General features: G+C 42.5%; 1 protein-coding gene across 1 annotated transcript in view; it reads left to right on the forward strand.

The window, feature by feature from the left end:
* MARCHF11 (membrane associated ring-CH-type finger 11) overlaps positions 1-21,890 on the forward strand; it is a 79,262-nt gene extending 57,372 nt beyond the window's left edge. The window contains exons 2-4 of the mRNA XM_073569440.1: positions 4,984-5,139; positions 15,977-16,169; positions 21,385-21,890. Of these exons, the coding sequence (XP_073425541.1) occupies positions 4,984-5,139; positions 15,977-16,169; positions 21,385-21,710 (675 nt within the window). The 3' untranslated portion in view covers positions 21,711-21,890. The remainder of the gene's footprint in view (positions 1-4,983; positions 5,140-15,976; positions 16,170-21,384) is intronic.
* The last annotated feature ends 854 nt before the right edge of the window (positions 21,891-22,744 follow it).

Raw genomic sequence — 22,744 nt, forward strand, 5'->3', positions numbered from 1 at the left:
GTTGGTGATCCCGATGGTGCTGTCTGGGCTTCCCGGAGGTGAAGGGTTACGTCCTTGTAGTGAGCAGACTGGTGTTATAGTCCGCGGGGCTGACGCCAAATCTTCTATACCACCGAAGAGGCCGCCCCCTCCTGGTCTTTTGGAGGAAGGCGACCAGCGAGTGTATATTTCCTCCATATTCCTGTCCCCTTCTCCTCCAGGTGTGAGCAGCAGGCGTGCTGCGGGGGAGTAGGGACAAATCTCACCCCTCGCCATTAACCAACCCTGGGAGGCGCAGACCTCATGGTAAAAGGGTTGGAGGGTGGTGTCCCTTCGTGAATAGCGGGGGTGTGAGTGTGGTGACAGCAGGGGGATGCCTCTGTTGTCGAGTCCAGAATGAGTTCACCAAAATATGACAAACGAATGTGTGGCAATAAACGTTCAGGTCCGGACTTGTGTGTGAACGAGCATGTATGGGTTGCCACCAAAAAACATCTTGTGGAGGTGTGTTGTGGAGTCTGATCAGCTCATTAGCAAACATACACATGCATGGTCTCGTTCCCCAGGTCGGCGCTGTGGAGATGAGTGGTGCCTCCAGAACATGTATTGCCAATACCAGCGGTGCATTTGTCATTAACCTGAAGTGTCAGGTAGTGGTGGGGTGAACTCAGGATCTGGGCATCCCCGCTGTAGGTGTTTCCCTAATGAGGAGTGGTCTTGAGGGTCCAGAGGCCCCTCATTAAGGAGGGGGTACTGTCATGATCCAGCGTGGATCTAACAGATTAAATGGATAAGTGAACTTTTTTTCCTTTGGCTAGGTGCCAAAGTGATGTGATTGCCCCCGGTGACCATTAGAATTATTACACGTGGTGTCGTTCATTCTAAGTTGCCCCGGTGCTGGTGAGTGGTAGTGCACTTTAGTTTCTTTGGTTTAGTGCACGTAATTATAAATCAGGTGTGAGTCTCTATAAAAGAGTTCAGGTGGGTTTCATGATTGTTGGTGATATTGTGAGCTAGTCATTCTCAAGGAAGCCTGGGTGATGAAGGAGCTGAACATGAGTCCTGCGCAGCCCAGCCAGAGGGGACGAGTGGCAGCTAGGTGGTCTGCAAGAAGGGCTGGCATGGCGTGGTGGAGTCACAGTTTATGGTGTCGGCAGGAAGTGCTTGCATGGCTTGGTGGAGTGACGACTATGGAGAGAGTTGCACTCAGCATGCGGGATTTGGTTGCTGAGTGATGGACTCAAGCATGCTTGACTTTTTGGGCAGGAGCTGAACTCATCTTTGGGACTCTGTTACTGGACAGCTGCAACTGGTGGTGGACTCTGCTCCAAGGCTGCACTATGGTGAAGGATCCAGTTATGGTGATGGATCCGGGTGGAGGAGAAGATGCACACAGGTGGTGGGCTCTGTTGCTAGGAGCATACGCAACAGAGCAAAGCTAAGTGGTGTTTCCCCTGTATTGTCATTTTCCCTCATGTGTGTTTAGTGCAGTGGTGGGATTAGTTTCCGCACCGACCAAATTCCCTAGTGAGGGTTTAGGTTCAGGGCGAGCTAGGGTTTTTAGGTTCCTGTGCATCGCCCGGTGCGGAAATGGCATAGGGAACGTTAGGAGTGCAGGGACACTGGCTCAGGGGAGTACAGGAGGTCTTCACTTCCCTATTCCCTATTGCAGGGCCCATCATTGTTAATGTTACCCAGGTTCCCCTTTATTATTTAAATTTGCCTTACTGGAGGCGGGGTTTCCAGACTACTTTATATATATGTGTAATATCTAAATTCGCCAGTTGGAGGCGGTGTATCCAGCTGCACGTCCTATTATTTAAATTCGCCCAACTGGAGGCGGTGTATCCAGGGTCACGTGTGTCATATGGGTTCGCCTTGCGGTACTCGCTGCGTCCAGACACACATGACCGTGACAGTATGTACTTGCTACATTTGACACATGGGTCTCAGGCTCTTGGGAAGGGTGCCACCGTGCTTACAGAGTGGCACTGGCTTAATTTCTGGCAAACTTATCATCAAGGTGCAACATTGGATAAACATGGAATTGAGTGAATACACTAAAAATTTGGAACAATTACATCACTTTTTTTTTTTAAATTTTTTATAAAAGTTGGCCACTATTTTTATATACGGTAATATGAAAATCAGCATTTATTCATATAATAAAACTGTGCGGGGAGTTTATCAAGATCGGTGGTTTTTCATGCTGTTAATAAAAACCCGCTGGAGGAAGATGGCTATTTTATTAAGAGGTGCACATACTTCAGGAATAAATGCATCTCTTGAGGCAGGCAGTTAGATTTTACTATAATTTACAACATTATTTGTGACTTTTCTATTGCCAGAAATGTGACATAGGGTCAAGTAAGAATTAACCCGTGCATTCATGAAAGTGACAACATTTAGCTAGCAATTTCCTTTCTGTTAAGAGCTGACATGAGGCCAGTGGAAGCAGTTTGTATGCTATGGTGATATACAGTGGGGCAAAAAAGTATTTAGTCAGTCAGCAATAGTGCAAGTTCCACCACTTAAAAAGATGAGAGGCGTCTGTAATTGACATCATAGGTAGACCTCAACTATGGGAGACAAACTGAGAAAAAAAAATCCAGAAAATCACATTGTCTGTTTTTTTTTCATTTGACGCCCCATGGAAGAAGAGCTGTTCTGTTGAAGCGGAGCAGCTGAATCACCTGCAGGAGCTGACTGATCTGAGCCGACTCGTTGTAGAACAAGCAGGTAGTTGTCCCTATTGCAACAAGCCTTCTGGGAGACACACCAAACATGAGGAAGAAGGTGCTCTGGTCAGATGAAACCAAAATCGAACTTTTTGGCAACAATGCCAAAAGATATGTTTGGCGTAAAGGCAACACAGCTCATCACCCTGAACACACCATCCCCACTGTCAAACACGGTGGTGGCAGCATCATGGTTTGGGCCTGCTTTTCTTCAGCAGGGATAGGGAAGATGGTTAAAATTGATAGGAAGATGGAAGGAGCCAAATACAGGACCATTCTTGAAGAAAACCTGTTGGAGTCTGCAAAAGACCTGTGACTGGGACGGAGATTTGTCTTCCAATAAGACAATGATCCCAAACAAAGCAAAATCTACAATGGAATGGTTCACAAATAAACATATCCAGGTGTTAGAGCGGCCAAGTCAAAGTCCAGACCTGAATCCAATCGAGAATCTGTGGAAAGAGCTGAAAACTGCTGTTCACAAACGATCTCCATCAAACCTCACTGAGCTCGAGTTGTTTGCCAAGGAAGAATGGGCAAGAATTTCAGTCTCTCAATGTACAAAACAGATAGAAACATTCCCCAAGTGACTTGCAGCTGTAATCGACGCAAAAGGTGGTGCAACAAAGTATTAAGTTAAAGGGGCCGAATAATATTGCATGCCCCACTTTTCAGTTTTTGAATTTCCACAAAAATGTAAAATAACCAATAAATTTCGTTCAACTTCACAATTGTGTCCCACTTGTTGTTGATTCTTCACCAAAAATTTACATTTGGTATCTTTATGTTTGAAGCATGATATGTGGGAAAAGGTTGAAAAGTTCCAGGGGACTGAATACTTTCGCAAAGCACTGTAGCTGTTAGTGTTTAGGCTCATAGTAAAAAAATAAAAAAGTACTGTAATTGACAATCTTTTTAAGTTGTTAATACAGTTGATTTTGCCATTTGCATTAAGTTTATAGTCCTGACTCCCAATCCCATATTACAGACTCTATGGGGCAGATTTCTCACATTGGGAATTTTTAAAGTCTATTTTACTTGTGGCTGTGTTGCTGCTATTTGTGTCATTTTATCCAAGTGTCCGATATAAGATACATTTGGCGCATCTTTAGATATAGCCTTTCTGTCTGGAGCTGATTTTCCGCTTTCTTCTCCACCTCCCAACTGGAATGAGTTAGTGAGTTTTTATAAATTCTCAATGTATAAATGTGGCTTAAACCCTATTTGCATAGCTAACTGCACCAAGAATACAACCACTTTGTAACGATGGCAAGTGCAGTGTAAAATAGAAAAAAAAAAAACTTTTTTTGCAACTTTTTTAAGAAGCAAAAGCCTGTTGAAAGAGCCAGTGGTAAAATTAATTTCTTAGGGGATATGTTAGAGTGTTAACGTTTTCCTCACAGTTTTCTGGTGTAAATAAATGGATTGTTTCGGCCAACTTCCATATTTATGATTCCCCTGCAGCTTGGCTGGCACCACTGCTGTCGGGAAAACAACGGCACACCGTTCGCACAGTGCGCCTGGAGTAAAAAATAATATGCTCCATATTCTTGATGGTGATAACTTATTCCTAAAAGAATACCCCTATACGTTCAACAAGGAGAGGAATCCTCATTTCAGGTTGTTCCCCCTATTTACAACTTCCCATAGCAATGGGACATTCGTGGTGCTTGTGAGGAGAAGGTAAAGACATGAGGCAGAATGTGGAGCCTCTCTCAGGCTTTGTCTTCCCCTATCTCCAATTTCATCCACACGGGTGAACCTGGGAACTGTGTGGTGGGTCCCCACATGGACACTGCTATGATACCAGCGAACTGTCGAGGGTAGGAACATCACTGCTGTCATTCTGCCTACTGGCCAGTGTCAGGAGGCATTGAGCCATGTGAGATGTAGACGTGACGTCACCCGTCAGATGGAGACTGCTGAGGACAGTCCCAATTCTGGGCTAAATTAGTAATCCAAATACTGTATATAAGAAAGTTGTTATGGCATGTTTGGCACATCGAAATGTTTGCTACCCGACTACCTCTTTAACCCTTTCACCTGCTCCTCACCAATCTTGGAAAACCGATCTACAATCATTCATCCATGACTTATTGACGTGCCGTAAACGCTATTAGCAAGAAAGCCCCTTTCATGTGTATGGAGAATATCGTATTTCAATCGCAGACATTTTTTTTCCTCTGTGAAACATTGTTCCTTCTTTCATACATGCTCACATATTAACCTGCCAGCCATATTGATTCCTTGCTGATTGTCATTCCAGGGTGAGTTACTCAATCCTTGTCGCTGTGATGGATCTGTGAGATATACCCATCAGCTCTGCTTACTAAAATGGATTAGCGAACGCGGATCGTGGACCTGTGAGCTGTGCTGCTATAGATATCATGTCATAGCAATTAAAATGAAGAAACCGTGTCAGGTAGGAAATCTCCACAATGCGTATATGTGCTCCGGTACGTTATCTACCAAACATTATCTACCAAACAATGGAAATGTTGCATATTTATGGCCTGCTTAGAATGGCCCTTTCTTATAAGAACTCTTCTGACTTACATGCTAAATGTGGACATAGTCTTCTGTTTAGAGGGAAAAAGGGTCTCCATCTGGCCTGTAAATGAGAAGTTATGGAATAGCGTAGTAGTAGACTGCACTATTCCAAACAATGGTATCCAGTTAAAAATGCATAGGGATAATGGATACCTTAAAGGGAAGCTGTCACACCCAGAAGTGCTTACCTGCAGATATAAGTGTAATCTGCAGTTAAATAGCATTTAATTCCTGTGTAGCTGCCTTACTGGAGCAATGGTTACAGGGCAAAAATGAGGGTTTTTTCTCTCTGCAGCCACTCTCTTCCAGTCATTGGTGGTGATGCAGGGAGCTGTTACCGTCAGCGCTCAATACACAGTGACTGCAGCTGTAACTCACCCTTCCCTCTCCCAGCACTTTGACAGCTTGCTCTGCATTGCACACTTCAGAGCAGGCTGTCAATCATTGTGCAGGGGAGTGATTACAGCGCTCACAGTGTAGTGATCAGTGACTGTAACAGCTCTCTGCACCGCACTGATGACTGCTAGTGAGAGGCTGCATGGAGGATATAACTTCATTTTGTCCCTGAAGCTGCTGCTCCATAAGACAACCAGGCAAGGTTTCAATGCTATTTCCCTGAAGATTACCATTACATCTGCAGGAAAATAGCATTTCTGGATGTTACAGGTTCCCTACCCTGTGGGTGACAAAAGCCACTGATTAGCATCCCTCATCAGTCTCTATTAAATGTATATGTTGGGAATCTGCAATCTGTAGGCAGTTACCACTGCAGCAACAAACATGACAATTTCCTCATCATCTCTATGTTGACATGTGCTGCTGGTATGCTGTTGGGGGGCTCTCTCATCCACATACTAAATTAACCTGGAAAGGTTATAACACTCCCTAAGCACATGACAACCCCATCTTCTACCCCTACCATCAACAAGTCAAGTTATGAGACAGAGATGGGGTGATGTAGCAGAATCCAGTGGTTGTAGCATGAGTGAGGCAGGCAGAGCAGGGAATGTTGGGAGACACACTTGTAGTATTGATGTAGCATAGCTGGCTTGTCAGGTGGCATACTGGTGAAAATGTAGAAAAATCTAGTGGTTGTAGCAGTGCTGGGTTTGTTAGGAGGCACCTCAGTAGCAGTTATACTAGAGCTGGGTATTTTCAAGAGGCACACTTGAAAAGAAAAGCAGAATCCAGCGTTGTGGTAGTGGACGCCAAGCTAACTGAAAACTCAGGCTGTGTAGGAACGCGTGAGCCTGCCTATATGGATTTAGCATGTGAAATCAGTGGTGTGTGCCAAGTTACCCTGATAGCCCGATGCGCTGGAGAGCACAGGGAGCTTGCTGCATGGCAAGGAGGACATAAGGCACGGCGCTGGAGATGAGACAGCTGAGTACCACCTAGTGTGACGTATCCCAGAATAAACCTGCTTTATTTGCACTAGGGCTTTGACTTCTGATATCTCCCATCTACACTGAATGCTCTGCTTCTATGAGTGTATGTAGGAAGGTCTGTCATTTCCTCAGTGTGGCTGTGGGAAGCCGGACTCTCTGGCGTTTTCTGTCAGTTTTGGCAGCATATTTCTGAGCTTATCATTTCCTCCTTTATACTTAGTGGCCTTACATACTGTTGTGTAGTAGAGTATCCTTTTTAGGCTATGGGCCCACGTAGCTATTTAAAACGCACACTAAAAACCGGACTCCTTCCCAGAAATCGCGCGTTTTTTTCCGCGCAATTTCACGGCGATTTTACCGCGATTCTGTTCGCGATTTTGCCGCGATTTTCTCAAGCACTTTCCAAGCGATTTGAAGCATCGCTTGGAAAGTGATTGACAGGTTGGTCACACTCGTCAAACATAGTGTTTGACAAGTGTGAGCAGCTTATTACTATTGAGGCCGCCTATGCGGCATCAATAGTAAAAGATAAAATGTTAAAAATGATAAAAAAATAAAAAATCGGGGTATATTTACCTTCCGACGTCCCGCGCTGTCTCAGCGACGCTCCCGTTCCCAGCGATGCCTTGCGAGACCTGTGATGACGTTGGTCTCGCGTTGCTATAGCGATCTCGCGAGACCGCGTCATCACAGGACCTTGCCGCAAGGCATTACTGGGAACGCTTAGGCCGGGAATGCAGCGAGGGACGTCGGAAGGTAAATATACCCTGATTTTTTATTTTTTATTTTTTTTTTTACAGGGGTATGGTACCCAGGGCCTGGAGGACAGTCTCCTCTCCTCCACACCGTGGGTACCAACCGCACATGAGACGCTTAACTTCCCGCATGGTGGGCATAGCCACATGCGGGAAGTAAGCGATTCTCATGCATTCCTATCGGTGCGGAATGGCAGCAATTCTTTGCGATTCCGCACAAAAGAATGAGCATGCTGCTATTTTTTCCGCGATGTGTTTCCGCCTCGGAAAAAAGCGCAGCATTAGCACAGCATGTGCGGAATGCCATAGGAATGCATGGGGGGCGTTTTGTACACGATTTTTAAACGTTTTCGCTGCGTTTTAGAGGGGTTTTCCGTTTTGTAAACCCTCCCCTGTTCACTGTCTGCAGCCTTTTTTTACTCATCCTTCACAGGTCCACCTCTGCATCCACCTCTGTGTCCGGTGTCTGTCAACGGGACTCTGTCAACACAGCATGACTGTTTCAACCAAGTACAGTTGCTCAGTGCATCATGGCGGGTCCAATCATTTATGTGCATCATCCCACCTGCTTGTTTTACCACTATCTCCATCCCCCTTTTCTTTGACAGCTCTGGTTTCATAGATCCAGAAAAGGGATGAGATCAATGGCAGCACAGTGGCTCAGTGGGCAGCACGGTGGCCCAGTAGCTGATTAGACCATGTTCCTGTACAGTCAGACACAGCCATTACACAGTACACAGCAGGGACATTTATAAGATTATCTCAGCATAGGAACATTTTATTTAATCACATCCAATTGTGGAAATTATTATTATTCCAAGATGTATTGATTAAAATCAGTTTTGTTCATGGGTAAACCCCTTAAATAATTTGTCCGCTTCATGATACCGAAGCCTGTACTTACGATGAACAGTCATTGTGTGCTGACAGAGTTCCTGTAATGCCTGTACCGCTGACATCACATCAACACCACTGCAGCCATTAGGTGAGCACAGTGTCTCTGTCAGGTTAGGCTACTTTCACACTAGCGTCGGCCGACGTACGTCGCAATGCGTCGTTTTGGCGAAAAAACGCATCCTGCAAAGTTGCCTGCAGGATGCGTTTTTTCTCCATAGACTTACATTAGCGACGCGTTGCGACGCATTGCCACACGTCGCATCCGTCGTGCGACGGATGCGTTGTGTTTTGGCGGCCGCGACGCACACAAAAACGTTACATTTTTTGGTGCGTCATGTACACCATTTTCGACCGCGCATGCGCGGCCGAAACTCCGCCCCCTCCTCCCCGGACATTAAAATGGGGCAGCGGATGCATTGAAAAACTGCATCCGCTGCCCCCGTTGGGCAAAACTTTCACAACGTGCGACGCTACGTCGCCCCAACGCAGAGCGACATGCGTCGCACGACGCTAGTGTGAAAGTAGCCTAAATGACACACCTGCTTGGAGCTCACTGATTGGTTGTAGCACTGTCGACACTACAGACATTAGTAGACATCAGTGCTATGGCGGAGATTCATGACTGGACCCGGGGAGGGTGAATGAGCCAGAGGACAGTGGATTTACGAAACTGGAAAATAATTCATACATCCCTTATAATAACCCATTTCTACAATCTCTAGTAACTATATAATGTCTGGTATTAGGCAAATTTCTTCTTTCATTAAGAACATCTGCTGTGTACACTGTACGCTGATTAGTAGGATTCACAGACGTCAGGCTCGGAGCCCGGGGTTGTACTCCTTGCCCTTGTCCATCTGGCCATACCTCCCCCGTGCTTCCTACATTACTAATTTATACACGGATGGACTATTTGTAATTGAACAATTTGTTCATGCTCTTTGTTATCCATTATGTATTTTTTAAAGACTTTATTAGGGTTTTATATTTTGTGTATTATTTGGTGTTGAGTTATTGCTTGTTGATAAAATTGTGTAGTGTTCAGGGAGTAGTCACCAAGATGATGGCTTATAGATAAGAGCAATCATTTGAAGGTTGCTAAATTTAACATTTCATTGACTGGTAAAAAATGGTCTTTATGCTATAAAATATTGTAGTGTTATATACTTTATAGTTAATACTGGTTATAACATTCATATTTGGTATTTTATTGCCATAGAATAATATTAACCTGGGAGTTAGTATTATTTTAATTCGTAACTTTATTATGTGGTGTCAAAAACCTGATGACAGGTTCCTTTTATGTGTTATAATAATATGGAAGGCCACAGATACGCAAAAGCTTTCTATCATGCTCCGACATTTAGTTGTCCAAGTGGATCTTTACAGGCTTGATGTCAGTAAATAGTAAAATATTCTCTTATGTATGATCATAGATTTTAACAAATTATCTTCTGCACACAAGGACCTCATGGTCAGGATGGTACTTCACTCTCAGAATGTAAACAAGAATGTTTGTATTCATGGACAGCAAGCAAAGCTCTTAAAAAGGTGGGCCAATTAAAACACTAAGAATAGTACATCACAGGTCAGCACTTCATATATAGAGCAGGATCAGGAGCAGAGCCCGCACCATGCCAGGGAGATGCCGGCTATGTTACAGAGCCAACATCTGCCTAAAACAGCTGGAATGTGCTCCAGTCGCCCCTGTTTATCCATCTCAGTGCCTCTATTAGTCACTTACAGCAGAACCTCAATATTGCCATCATCTGTGCACACGTGCATAGGTACCCATTGGCCCCCGCGATAAAGGACTGATGAGTTGTCAGGTAGTTGCGATTCTACAGATGGCCACCACAGTTGCTACCTTTGCCTGTGTAGGAGTACGTCATTTTAGCTATATATTTAAATACAATTGTATATTGTAAGATGAATATATATAAGTTGTAACTCACCACACTTCTCATAAAATGATTTTTCTCAAGTTGTGTCTTCGGTAGTTCACAACTCTACAATCACCTTACTCCCTGGTTTATGGCAGGGCAGGCACTCATTCTTGAGTCACAGTTGTGGTGAATAGTGGAACTGCAGTATTGATATGACTATAAAGCTCAGTACAAGTTCTGCTGTTTCACATTAAGCTATCAGTAGTTTGATCTAGAGTCTACAGTATGATCACTGTATGTGCATATACTGTATAGAGAGCACATAGCTCATGAAAGTCGAAGTCATGATCCTGGGTGCTGAGAGGTGTGAGTGACAGATTGTGAGAGGAAGACAGGGTCCTGAGGAGCAAACTGCAGTATACAAATCAATGGGCTGCAAACACTCTGCCAGGGTCTGGGCTAGTACTGGTTGTCAAGCTCCATGGAAAGCAGCTGTACATTATGAACTCCTTGCCGATGTTGTCCTTGAAGGGATTTGAACACAGGACCCCAGTGCTGCAAGGCTGCAGAGCTAGCCACTGAACTATCGTCCCATTCATGATAATTGACTCATTTCCAACTAACACGGTATTCTTAATCATAGTCATTAGGGGAATGTAGGGTAAAAACATTTAAAATCGTGAACCACCCATTACATGTGGACATGTCACTAGAGATGGGCCAACCCAAACAGTAAAGTTCGGCGTCCGTACCGAGCACCTACTGTTCAGGCACAGACACCGAACATGGACTTCTCTAGGAAGTCCGTGTTACTGTTCGGGTTCGGCTGCCCGAACACTGGGTGTTTGTCGCGCTGTCATGTGCATGGCAGCGCGGCAAACACCGCTTCTGATCGGCGGTGAAATAATCCCCGCCGATCAGAGAGCCGCGGTTCCCACACTGTCAAAAGACAGTGTGAGCGCTCAGCTGTGATCAGAGGTATAAACTTTACCTCCGGTCACTGGTGTCAGCTGATGGGATTACTGATCCCATCATCCGACACATGCAGTGAGAGCAGGCATGGGTATTCATCAGCCGCTCCTGCACTGTAAATAAATAATTAGAAAAAAACAATGTGTGTTCCCCTGTATTTTTTGCTAACCAGCCAGACAAAACTCACAGCTGGGGGCTGCAACCCTCAGCTGTCAGCTTCAGCAAGGCTAGTTATCAAGAATAGAGGGGTCCCCATGCTGTTTTTTAATTATTGAAATAAATAATTTTAACCCCTTCACTACCAAGGGTGGTTTGCACGTTAACGCCCGGGCCAATTTTTACAATTCTGACCACTGTCCTTTTATGAGGCCATAACTCTGGAACGCTTCCATGGATCCCGGTGATTCTGACATTGTTTTCTCGTGACATATTGTACTTCATGTTAGTGGTAAAATTTCATTCATATAACTTGCGTTTATTTGTGAAAAAAATGGAAATCTGGCGAAAATTTTGAAAATTTCGCAATTTTCCAACTTTGAATTTTTATGCCCTTAAATCACAGAGATATGACACACAAAAACTTAATAAATAACATTTCCCACATGTTTACTTTACATCAGCACAATTTTGGAACCAAAGTTTTTTTTTGTTAGGAAGTTATAAGGGTTAAAAATTGACCAGCGATTTCTCATTTTTGCAACACCATTTTATTTTTACGGACCACATCACATTTGAAGTCACTTTGTAGGGTCTTTATGATAGAAAATACCCAAAAGTTACACCATTCTAAAAACTGCACCCCTTAAGGTGCTCAAAACCCACATTCAAGGAGTTTATTAACCCTTCTGGTGCTTCACAGGAATTTTTTGAAAATTAAAAAAAAAATGAACATTTAACTTTTTTTCACAAAAAAAATACTTCAGGTTCAATTTTTTTTATTTTACCAAGGGTAACAGGAGAAATTGGACTGCAAAAATTATTGTGCAATTTGTCCTGAGTACGCTGATACCTAATATGTGGGGGGGAACCACTGTTTCGGCGCATGGCAGAGCTCAGAAGGGAAGGAGCGCCGTTTGACTTTTACAATGCAAAATTGGCTGGAATTCAGATCGGACGCCATGTCACGTTTGGAGAGCCCCTGATGTACCTAAACAGTGGAAACCCCCCACAAGTGACCCCATTTTGGAAACTAGACCCCCCAAGGAACTTATCTAGATATGTGGTGAGAACTTTGAAACCACAAGGGCTTCACAGAAGTTTATAACGTACAGCGGTACAATTAAAAAATCATATTTTTTCCACAAAATGATCTTTTCACCCCCAATTTTTATTTTCCCAAGGGTAACAGGACCCTAAAAGTTATTGTGCAATTTGTCCTGAGTATGCTGATACCCCAAGTGTGGGTGTAAATGACTATTTGGGCGCATGGCAGAGCTCGGAAGGGAAGCAGCGCCATTTGACTTTTTTGGCTGGAATTGAGATCGGACACCATGTCGCGTTTGGAAAGCCCCTGATGTACCAAAACTGGAAACCCCCCACAAATGACACCATTTTGGAAACTAGACCCCCCCCCCCCAAGGAACTTATCTAGATGTGTGGTGAGAACTTTGAACCCCCAAGTGCTTCACAGAAGTTTATAACGCCCAGGCGTGAAAATAAAAAAATCATATTTTTTTTTCCACAAAAATCATATTTTTGCCCCCAATTTTTTATTTTCCTAAGGGCAACAGGAGAAATAGGACCCCAAAAGTTGTTTTGGAAATTGTCCTGAGTAGGCTGATACCCCATATGAGGGGGTAAAACACTGTTTGGGTGCATGGCAGAGCTTGGAAAGGAAGGAGCACCATTTGACTTTTTCAACGCAGAATTGGCTGGAATTGAGATCAGACGCCATGTTGCGTTTGGAGAGCACCTGATGTGCGCAAATAGTGGAAACCCCCAATTCTAACTCCAACCCTAACCCCAACACACCCCTAGCCCTAACCCTAGCCCTGGCCCTAGCCCTAACCCTAATGGGAAAATGGAAATAAATACATTTTTTTAATTTTATTATTTTTCCCTAACTAAGGGGGTGATAACGGGGGGTTTGATTTACTATTTATGGCGGTATTTATATTTGGTAGCTGTCACACGATAAAAGATGCTTTTTATTGTAAAAATAGTTTTTGCATCACCACATATTGAGAGCTATAATTTTTACATATTTTGACCCACTGAGTCATGTAAGGTCTTATTTTTTGCGGGACGAGTTGACGTTTTTATTGGTACCATGTTCGCCGGCATGTGACATTTTTTGATCGCTTTTTATTTCGTTTTTTGGGACGCAGAATTTACAAAAACCAGCGTTTCATGAATTTCTTTTGGGTGGTGCGTTTACGCTGTTCCGCGTGCGATAAAATTGATAAAGCGGTTTTCTTCTTCGGGTCAGTACGGTTACAGCGATACCTCATTTATGTCTTTTTTTATGTTTTGGCGCTTTTATGCAATGAAAACAATTTTTATATAAAAAATAATTAATTTTGCATCGCTTTATGCTGCAAGCTATAGCTTTTTTATTTTTTCGCTGATGATGCTGTATGATGGCTCGTTTTTTGCGGGACAAGATGTCGTTTTCAGTGGTACCATGGATATTTATATGCGTCTTTTTGATAGCGCGTTATTACACTTTTTGTTCGGCGGTATGATAATAAATCATTATTTTTTGCTTCGTTTTTTATTTTTATTTTTTAAGGGGTTCGCTTAAGGGGTTAACTAATGGGACAGTTTTATAGGGCGGGTCGTTACGGACGCGGCGATACCAAATATGTGTGCTTTTTTGTTTTTTTATTTCCAAAAAATGAATTTATTGGGGGAATTTTGTTTTTTTTTATTTATTTAGCGATTTTTTTTAAAATTATTTTTACACTTATTTTAAATTTTTTTTACTTTATTACAATGTCCCAGGGGGGACATAACTGTCATGTGACAGATCGCTGATCTGTCACATCACAGATCGCTGTGACAGATCAGTGATCTGTCACAGGCACTGCTGCAGGCTTCCTAATGCCTGCGCTCTGCGGGCAGTGAGGAAGCCAGCTTCCTGCAGGCCCCCGGAGGTTCCCGCCGCCATATTGGATCCGGGGACCTGCAGGAAAGGAGCCCCCCGCAGCAGCGCTGCACATTGCGCTGCCGTGGGGGGCTCAGGGAAGCACGGAGGGAGCCCCCTCCCTACCGATGCTTCACTTTAACCCCCGGTACACCGCGATCGTGTTTGATCGCAGTGTACAAGGGGTTAACGTGTCGGGGGCGGTCCGTGACTGCCCCTGACACATTGTGCCGGGTATTAGCTATGATAATTAGCTGACACCCGGCCGCGATAAGCGGCGCTCACTAAGTGGGCGCCGCTTATCGCTATGACGTAATATTCCATCCATGGTAATTAGGGCCCAGGGCACATGGACGGAATATTACGTCCAATGAAGGAAAGGGGTTAAAAAATGGTATGGGGTCCCCCCATTTTTGACAAACAGCTTTGCTAAAGCAGACAGCTGGGGGCTGGTAATCTGAGGCTGGTAAGGGGCCATGGATATTGTCCCAACAGCCTAAAAATAGCAGCGCGCAGCTGCCCAGAAAAGGCATATCTATTAGTTGCGCCAATTCTGTTGCTTTGCCTGCTCTTCCCACTTGCCCTGTAGCAGTGGCAAGTGGGGTGATAGTTGTGGGGTTTGATGTCACCTTTGTATTGTCAGGTGACATCAAGCCCCGAGGTTAGTAATAGAGAGGTGTCTATAAGACACCTCTCCATTACTAATACTATAGTCGCATTGTAAGAAAACACACCCAGAAAAGTCCTTTAATTGAATGAATGACACAGACTCCTTTAATAATCTTGATTAAACCATACTTACAACCTTTCCTAATTCCACCGAAGCCCTCGATCTCCTGTAATAAAACTAAACTAAAATAAAACAACAATATAGCATACTTGTCTGTCGTTCTGTTCCACGCCATAATCTATGTCTGGGGGATAAACAGTTTTCAACCTGGACGGTGCCAAGATGCAGCCTCAGTGACCTGTGGTGATGTCATTGAGGTTACGTCCGTCACTGAGGCTCTGTTCCCAGCCGGGCTGAACTGCGGTGACATTGGTGAGGTCCCCGCTAGCACCGTGAGAAAAACTCTCACGCTGTACCCGAACTGTATCCGCCCATCTCTACACGTCACTAATTAACAAGCAATATGCATAAAACATTATTTGACAGTTGGACATTTACAAATAAATCTAATACATACATTGTAGACCATTTCCATAATTCATTCCCTTGGGTATTCTAGCGTCTGTCCCTCTGAAAATGGAAATTGAGCTATTTAGACCTTCATATAGGGGACTTGACCCCCTATAAAAATCATACTTGTGTTGTAGATTTTAGTAAATGGGCTTTGACATTAATGGCCTATTCATTTGTTATCCATGGTCTACCAAATGAATAGGTCATTAATATCAAAGTACTGAACAAGCCCTTTAAACAATATATCTACGTAAAAACACTAATAAATTGATTTTGCAACAATTTAATAAACAAAAAAAAACACAAATGATAAAAAAAGGTTCTGCTTTATCTTCATTTCTCCATAAGCGGTGTACTGGATTACAGTTAATGATTTGATTGGTTTTAGTCCTTATGCTTATTTCTCATTGTACGTCGTGGTGTAATGACATATAAACATTTTTATGTGTAGATCATGGTGTTCAAGGTCCTGCTTCTGATTCATATCTTGGGTACAGAATCAGTTCTTTGCTATGTAAGTGCTTACTATTCCTTGTGTTTCAGTGGCAGCGCATTACAGTGACATTGGTGGAAAAAGTCCAAATGATCGCAGTCATTCTTGGATCACTATTCCTAGTATCGAGTGTGACGTGGCTTCTGTGGTCAGCTTTCAGCCCGTATGCGGTATGGCAAAGAAGAGACATCCTTTTTCAAATATGCTATGGCATGTATGGCTTTATGGACCTAGTATGTATAGGTATGTTTCTTACTTATTTCCACTTACCGCTTTTCTAGATATGGACCTAGGAGTCTGGAAACACATAGGTCCACGTTGGAGCTTCAGATGGCCGGACATTTTTATTATTATATAGTTGTTTAATTTTCATTTCTTTTATAATGTACAAATTGATGTTCCTACAAATGACAGCATCAATACTTTAGCTATTGGACATGAATACCCAGAATGGTATTACAATGTGACAGTAATGACAATGGTATTTCAGCTTCATTTCTGCGCTCCAAGTCTTCAGAAATCTGAATTATGATGCTTGATTTGAGTACAGTTATGTCATACTTGGCATGTAATACATACACATATTAGTCCTTAAAACCCAACACCAACCATGGGTACATTCCGCAAAGTCAAGCTAACACTAAATGCCACAGATAAAAAGCCAAATGGCACAAGGAATGTGGAGTATAAAATGTAAACAATTTTATTCATATTAGAATTCATATATCATACAATCACATATAGATGCCTCAAATTATCAGAAAAATCGCTGGAAACATGGACAAGGAAAAATCACTACATAATCAAATAGCTAGACCAATAATTTGTGCTAAAAATGGCATATAATACCCAAGCAGTCATATGTAGGACCACTAAAAATCCATATTATAAATCCATATTCCTCCCCCGGAAGAAGAGGAGGCAAAACGCGCGTCGGGGTAGATCGTGGTGACAGCGTGGACACATATATACAAAGGTATCGCTAAGTTTACATTTCGTAGCATCAGTATGGCTTACCCTTTAGGCTGTTAGAACTTGATCCGCTTCAGCAAAATCCAGGTACTATGATTAGGATGTTAATTGTCAGTTTGGGCATTTATTATAATATGGATTTTTAGCGGCCCTACATATGACTGCTTGGGTATTATATGCCATTTTTAGCACAAACTATTGGTCTAGCTATTTGATTATGTAGTGATTTTTCCTTGTCCATGTTTCCAGCGATTTTTTTGATAATTTGAGGCATCTATATGTGATTGTATGATATATGAATTCTAATATAAATAAAATTGTTTACATTTTATACTCCACATTCCTTGTGCCATTTGGTTTTTTATCTGTGGCATTTAGTGTTAGCTTGGCATGTAATACGTAGAAAAGCTGATACAATCAGCACAGATCTGAGTCATGAACGTCATTTTAGATGCATACAATTAATTAGAACAGGGACCGGAAAGACAATATGTGACATTTAATGACATTTCCAGGCAGCGAATGCATCATTAAACGATTATTGTTAGTAATTACAAGGCACACTGACCAAAAGCATCATGAGAAGGGCATGGATTACTGCAGGCCATTCAAGTATTATTTGTCATTTAGCACGGGAAGTTAATATAAAGCTGTGGATAAAGGGAATAATGAGGAAACGCTGACATATTCCATGTAAGTCGCTCCAGGCTGATGGTAATGTTCTTTTCTTGTTAAATGTATTTTTTCTTAAACGTATTCATTAAATGGCATCTCTCAGAAGGGCATGTAAATACTAAAGAGTTGAATAAAATTATACCTTGATATCTGCAATCTTTTATTCCAGAGAAATCCACGTTTTTCTTGTATGTAACTGAGCTGTTGAGATCTATCATAGATCTCCCTGAGAATCTGCCTCCAGAGCTTATTTTAAATGAAAGGGGGAGTTACCAGTGTGGGACATGTAGATCAAGAGAGCAGACTGCCAGTTATTACATGCCTTACACTGATGATGCCCCCTTTCATTCAAAATTAGCTCCGGAGGCAGATTCTCCTGGGGATCTATGTCCAATCCCTAGATCTTACATTTACATGATATAGTCATGGCCAAATGTGTTGGCACCCTTAAAATTGTTCCAGAAAATGAAGTATTTCTCCAAGAAAATTATTGCAAATACACATGTTTTGTTGTACATATTTGTATTTCCTTTGGGTATATTGGAACAACACACAAAAAAAAAAAAGGCAATTGGACATAATTTCAGACGATACCGCGAAATGGTCCATACAAAATTGTTGGCAGGCTCTACTTAATATTTGGTTGCACACCATTTGGAATAAATAACTGCAATTAATCACTCCCTATAACCATCAACAAGTTCTTACACCTCTCAACTGGAATTTTTGGACACCTCTTCTTTTGCAAACTGCTCCAGGTCTCAGGTGTCATGATCCATGCTGAATCATGACAGATAAAATGCACTAGTAATCTTTCTTTTTTTCCTTAAGCTGTGGTGCTTAAAGATAGTTTTGCCCCCGGTGGCCATTAGGGTCATTGCACTGTGGTGGTTTCAGTTCTAGTTTTGCCCCCGGTGGCCATTAGGGTCATTGCACTGTGGTGGTTTCAGTTCTAGTTTTGCCCCCCGGTGGCCGTTAGGATCATTGCACTCTGGTTTATTTAGTTTAGTGCATGTGATTATAAAGCAGGTGTGATTGCTCTGGCTCTGCTATAAAAGAGTGTCAGATGTTGCAATCACTGTTGGTGATATTGCTCATTTCCAACAAAGTCTGGTGGAGGAAGGAACTACAGAGAGGAGTTCCTTGCAGCTCTGGAGAGCTCTGGTGTAAAGTCTGGTGAAGGAAGGAATTACAGAGAGGTGTTCCTTGCAGCTCTGACAAAGCTTGGTGAAGGAGCAGCTATTCAAGAGGAAAGCTGCATTCTGGTGGTGGACTCTGTTGCTGGGAGCAATAGCAACAGAGCAAACATAAGTGGTGTTACCCCTGTTTTGTAACTTTCCTTTTGTGTGTTTCAGTGCAGTGGTGGGATTAGTTTCTGCACCGTCCATTTCATTAGAAAGGGCTAGGTGCAGGGCGAGCTAGGGTTCTTAGGTTCCAGCTCGGCGACAGGTGCGGAGCCTGTATAGGGACTGTTAGGAGTGTAGAGACTGGCTCAGGGGAGTGCAGGAGGTCTCCACGTCCCCGTTCCCTATCGCAGGGCTCTCCATTGTATCAGTTTTCCTGGTGTTTCCCCTTTTTATTTAAATTCGCCCTGCTGGAGGCGATGTTTCCAGTTTCACGTGTAATTCTGAAATTCGCCTGCTGGAGGCGGTGTATCTGGCTGCACGTTATGTAATTTAAATTCGCCCTACTGGAGGCAGTGTATCCAGGGTCACGTGTGTCAGAGAAATTCGCCCTGCTGGAGGCGGTGTGTCCAGCCACACGTTGACCATCACATCAGGTGTGATTTTCTTATGGCAGACACCTGTTACTTGCCACAAGTGAGCTTGAACGAGCATCACATGCCTGAAACAAATTTTGGAAAGGTGCCAGCAATTTTATGCAGCACATTTTTGGAGTTTTGTGTGAAATGATGTCCGGTTTACCTTTTTTTCTCAGTCTTGTGTTGTTCAAATACACAGAAAGGAAATAAACGTCTAATTCCAATAATTTTATGGGAGAAATACTTCATTTTCTGCAAGAGTTTCAAGGGGGCCAACACTTTGGGCCATGATTGTATGAGAAAAAACATGAGTTTCTAAGGAATAAGACATCAGATCACTTCATGCAACTGTCTGTGACCTATATGCCCATATAGACAGCTTAGGAGAGTTATTTTAAATATATACTGTAGATTTTTTGTGTATGCAATTTAGATACTGTCATGCCATATAAGTAGTATGAAAACAGTAAGTCTTTGGGTACCTCTGTGCCATCACATTCAGTGGTGCTATACAGTAATATATCATCATTCACATTAGTCCTTGTTCCAAATGGTCCTTGCATTCATTTTCTTAGATGAAAATGTTAAAAAGATTATCGAACCTAAATAAAGAAATAAAATGAAAACACAAAATAGTGGCCAGTGAATTTCCTTCTGCTTTACAACATTCAGTGCTGATTTATTATTTTTTTTTTAAAGAAGTTGGATGTTATTTTTATTTTTGGATCCATTTTGGGATGACAAAAATGGACATGAAGAATCCGGTACACAATCCATTAATTTGAATGCATTTGACTGGGGGCAGAAATGTCTGTGAATGTATTCCGTTTGATTGCAATCTAGCTGCAATCTTTGTTTATAGCTGGATCAAAAGATATATTCTGCACAATTTTTTTTGCCTGGCCTAAAATACAGATGGCAACTCGACTCATTTTTTTTAATATTGAAATCTATGGGAAACGGATCATTACATCAAGAAACCTTCTTGGACTCAAAGTACATAATGGATGGTCATCTATTATGTCCTCCGTTAATTGGTTTGTTTTTTTAAACACTGGACTAGTCCACTATGGGTGTTTGTAACACAATCATGTGGAGAATACACAAACTCTCCATGCAGATGTTGCCCCTGAGCTGGATAACCACTGATCCAACATGTCACCTCAGGACAAGTGACAGGGACATCTCTGAGTACTGACAACTATTTCTTTTGCATGGTTGGCAGCTTGGGAGCAAATATTTCATAATCCACCCATGTCTATGGGCCCCATTTGTATTGCTGCAGATGTCCAGCTGCTGGGACCCCCACAGATTGTCAGAAGATGGAGTTTTGTGACCCTTCTGTGAGTGGAGCTGTGGTCGAGCATGTGCACTACTTCTCAATTCCCATCTATAGCGCCTCCATACAGAGTGATAAAGTGCATGTTCAACCAATGCTCCATTCACACAGGGCGTGAAACCCCTATTTGTCTTGGGTTTTAGTAGTTCGACCACATGATCAACCAACGGTCACCTATCCAGTGTGCTGGGCAAAGTTTGTGATAACTTTGAGTTTATTCATATTTGCAGAAATCTAGAGTGTTATGATGAAGTAATTTACCACTTTACCATGTCACCATCTTACATGTAGTACAAGCGGAGATGTGTCATATCAATAAAATGTCAAATTAATTGGGATCAATAGTAAATCGGAAGATCAACTAGGTACAAGATGTTATAGCTGATCCACTTCTTCACACATCATATTCTCCACACTTCTGTGTTCCCTGAACTGAGGGATCCCCCTCTATTAACTTGTAAGCAGACAGCTTTAATAAAAAAAATCTGATAAAATCTACAAACCAGCAGTTTCTTTCTGTTCATGTATGAAACTAGCCCTTTCTCTAGTGATCTGTGCTTTACTTACTAACCGATTTTTATGTATTTTTTAGAAGTCAGCCATAAACTTGGTATTACTTATTCAGCCCACAGCAGCTGTAATTGTTCATTCATTAGGTATGTAAATGTATCTCCAGAAATTATTAATATGGAAATGTTGTGCGTTTCTAGGTTTAATTGTCCACGAAGGAGCAGCTGTTTATAAGGTGTTCAGGAGATGGAGAGCCGTGAACTTGCACTGGGATGTGTTAAATTACGACAAAGCAACCGACATAGAAGAAAGCAGCCGTGCTGTGCCTTCAACCAGTAGGACATTGTGGCTACCACTAACGGCATTCCGACCCAGGACCTTGGTTCACCCGACACGTCTAAGCTCTCCCAGGCTGCAATGTGGATATGTATTTCTACATTTGTTCAACAGAATGAGAACGTCTCCGGAAGACTCCATAGAGGACAGTACGTCTGGTGAGGTTGTCATGAGAGTAACCTCTGTGTAAGGAGTCAGGAGCACCGCAAACATTCCTTTAGCCGTGGACAGTGTTTTTGAATGTTAGTGCAATGAACCCAAAGCACTTTTAAAGTATTTAAAAAAAATATATATATATATTAAAGTTTTTCTAACTTAAATTCTTTTTTATAGAAGCTGTTATATTAAAATACAGTTTTCAGAAACAACATGTTTTGGCTATTTGTATGTTTTTTTTATAAAATGTGATTGAAGTATGATCGGTCAGTTATAGTATTTCTTTACAATTCTTGCTAATTTCCTTTTGATATTATAAAGGAATACTCATGGGACTGTGCACTAATGTCACTCATAAGTCATTCAGTTGTGATTACCCGATGTTATGCGTTCATGCAGAGATAAAGAGAGGAACAGCTGGAATGGATATTATAGTGTAATTACCTTATTATCTAACTAGCTAAGACGCCTCATGAGAAGCTACACACTAACTACACTGAACAAAACACAGCACTTTTGTTTTTGCTCCCATTTTTCATGAGATCTAAGAATTTTTCTATATACACTAACGGCCTTTTTCTCTCAAATATTTATAAATTTGTCTAAATCTGTGTCAGTGAGCTATACTCGTCTGCCGAGATCATCCATCCGCCTCACAGGTGTGGCATATCCAGATGCTGATTAGACAGCATGATTATTGCACAGGGGTGCCTTAGGCTTTCCACAATAAAAGGCCACCCTAAAATGAGCAGTTTCATCACATAGCACAATGCTACAGATGTCGCAAGTTTTGAGGGAGCGTGCAACTGGCATGCAGGAATGTCCACCAGCTCTGGTTGCCCATAAACTGAATGTTCCTTTCTCTACCATAACTTGACGCCAAAGGCTTATCAGAGAATTCGGCAGTACATCCAGTTGGCCTCACAACCGCAGACCGCAGCCCTTAGAAACCCGATGTTTACATTGGTAACCAGCGGGCAGCGTCGCTCATCGCTGGCTCCCGCTGCCACACGCAGCGATGCGCGCTGGACAGCGGGAGACCAGCGATGAAAAAATGGCCCAGGACGA

Source organism: Dendrobates tinctorius, unplaced genomic scaffold (genome assembly GCF_039654945.1).
Source record: "Dendrobates tinctorius isolate UK_male_01 unplaced genomic scaffold, ASM3965494v1 ptg000025l, whole genome shotgun sequence".
NCBI lineage: Eukaryota > Metazoa > Chordata > Amphibia > Anura > Dendrobatidae > Dendrobates > Dendrobates tinctorius.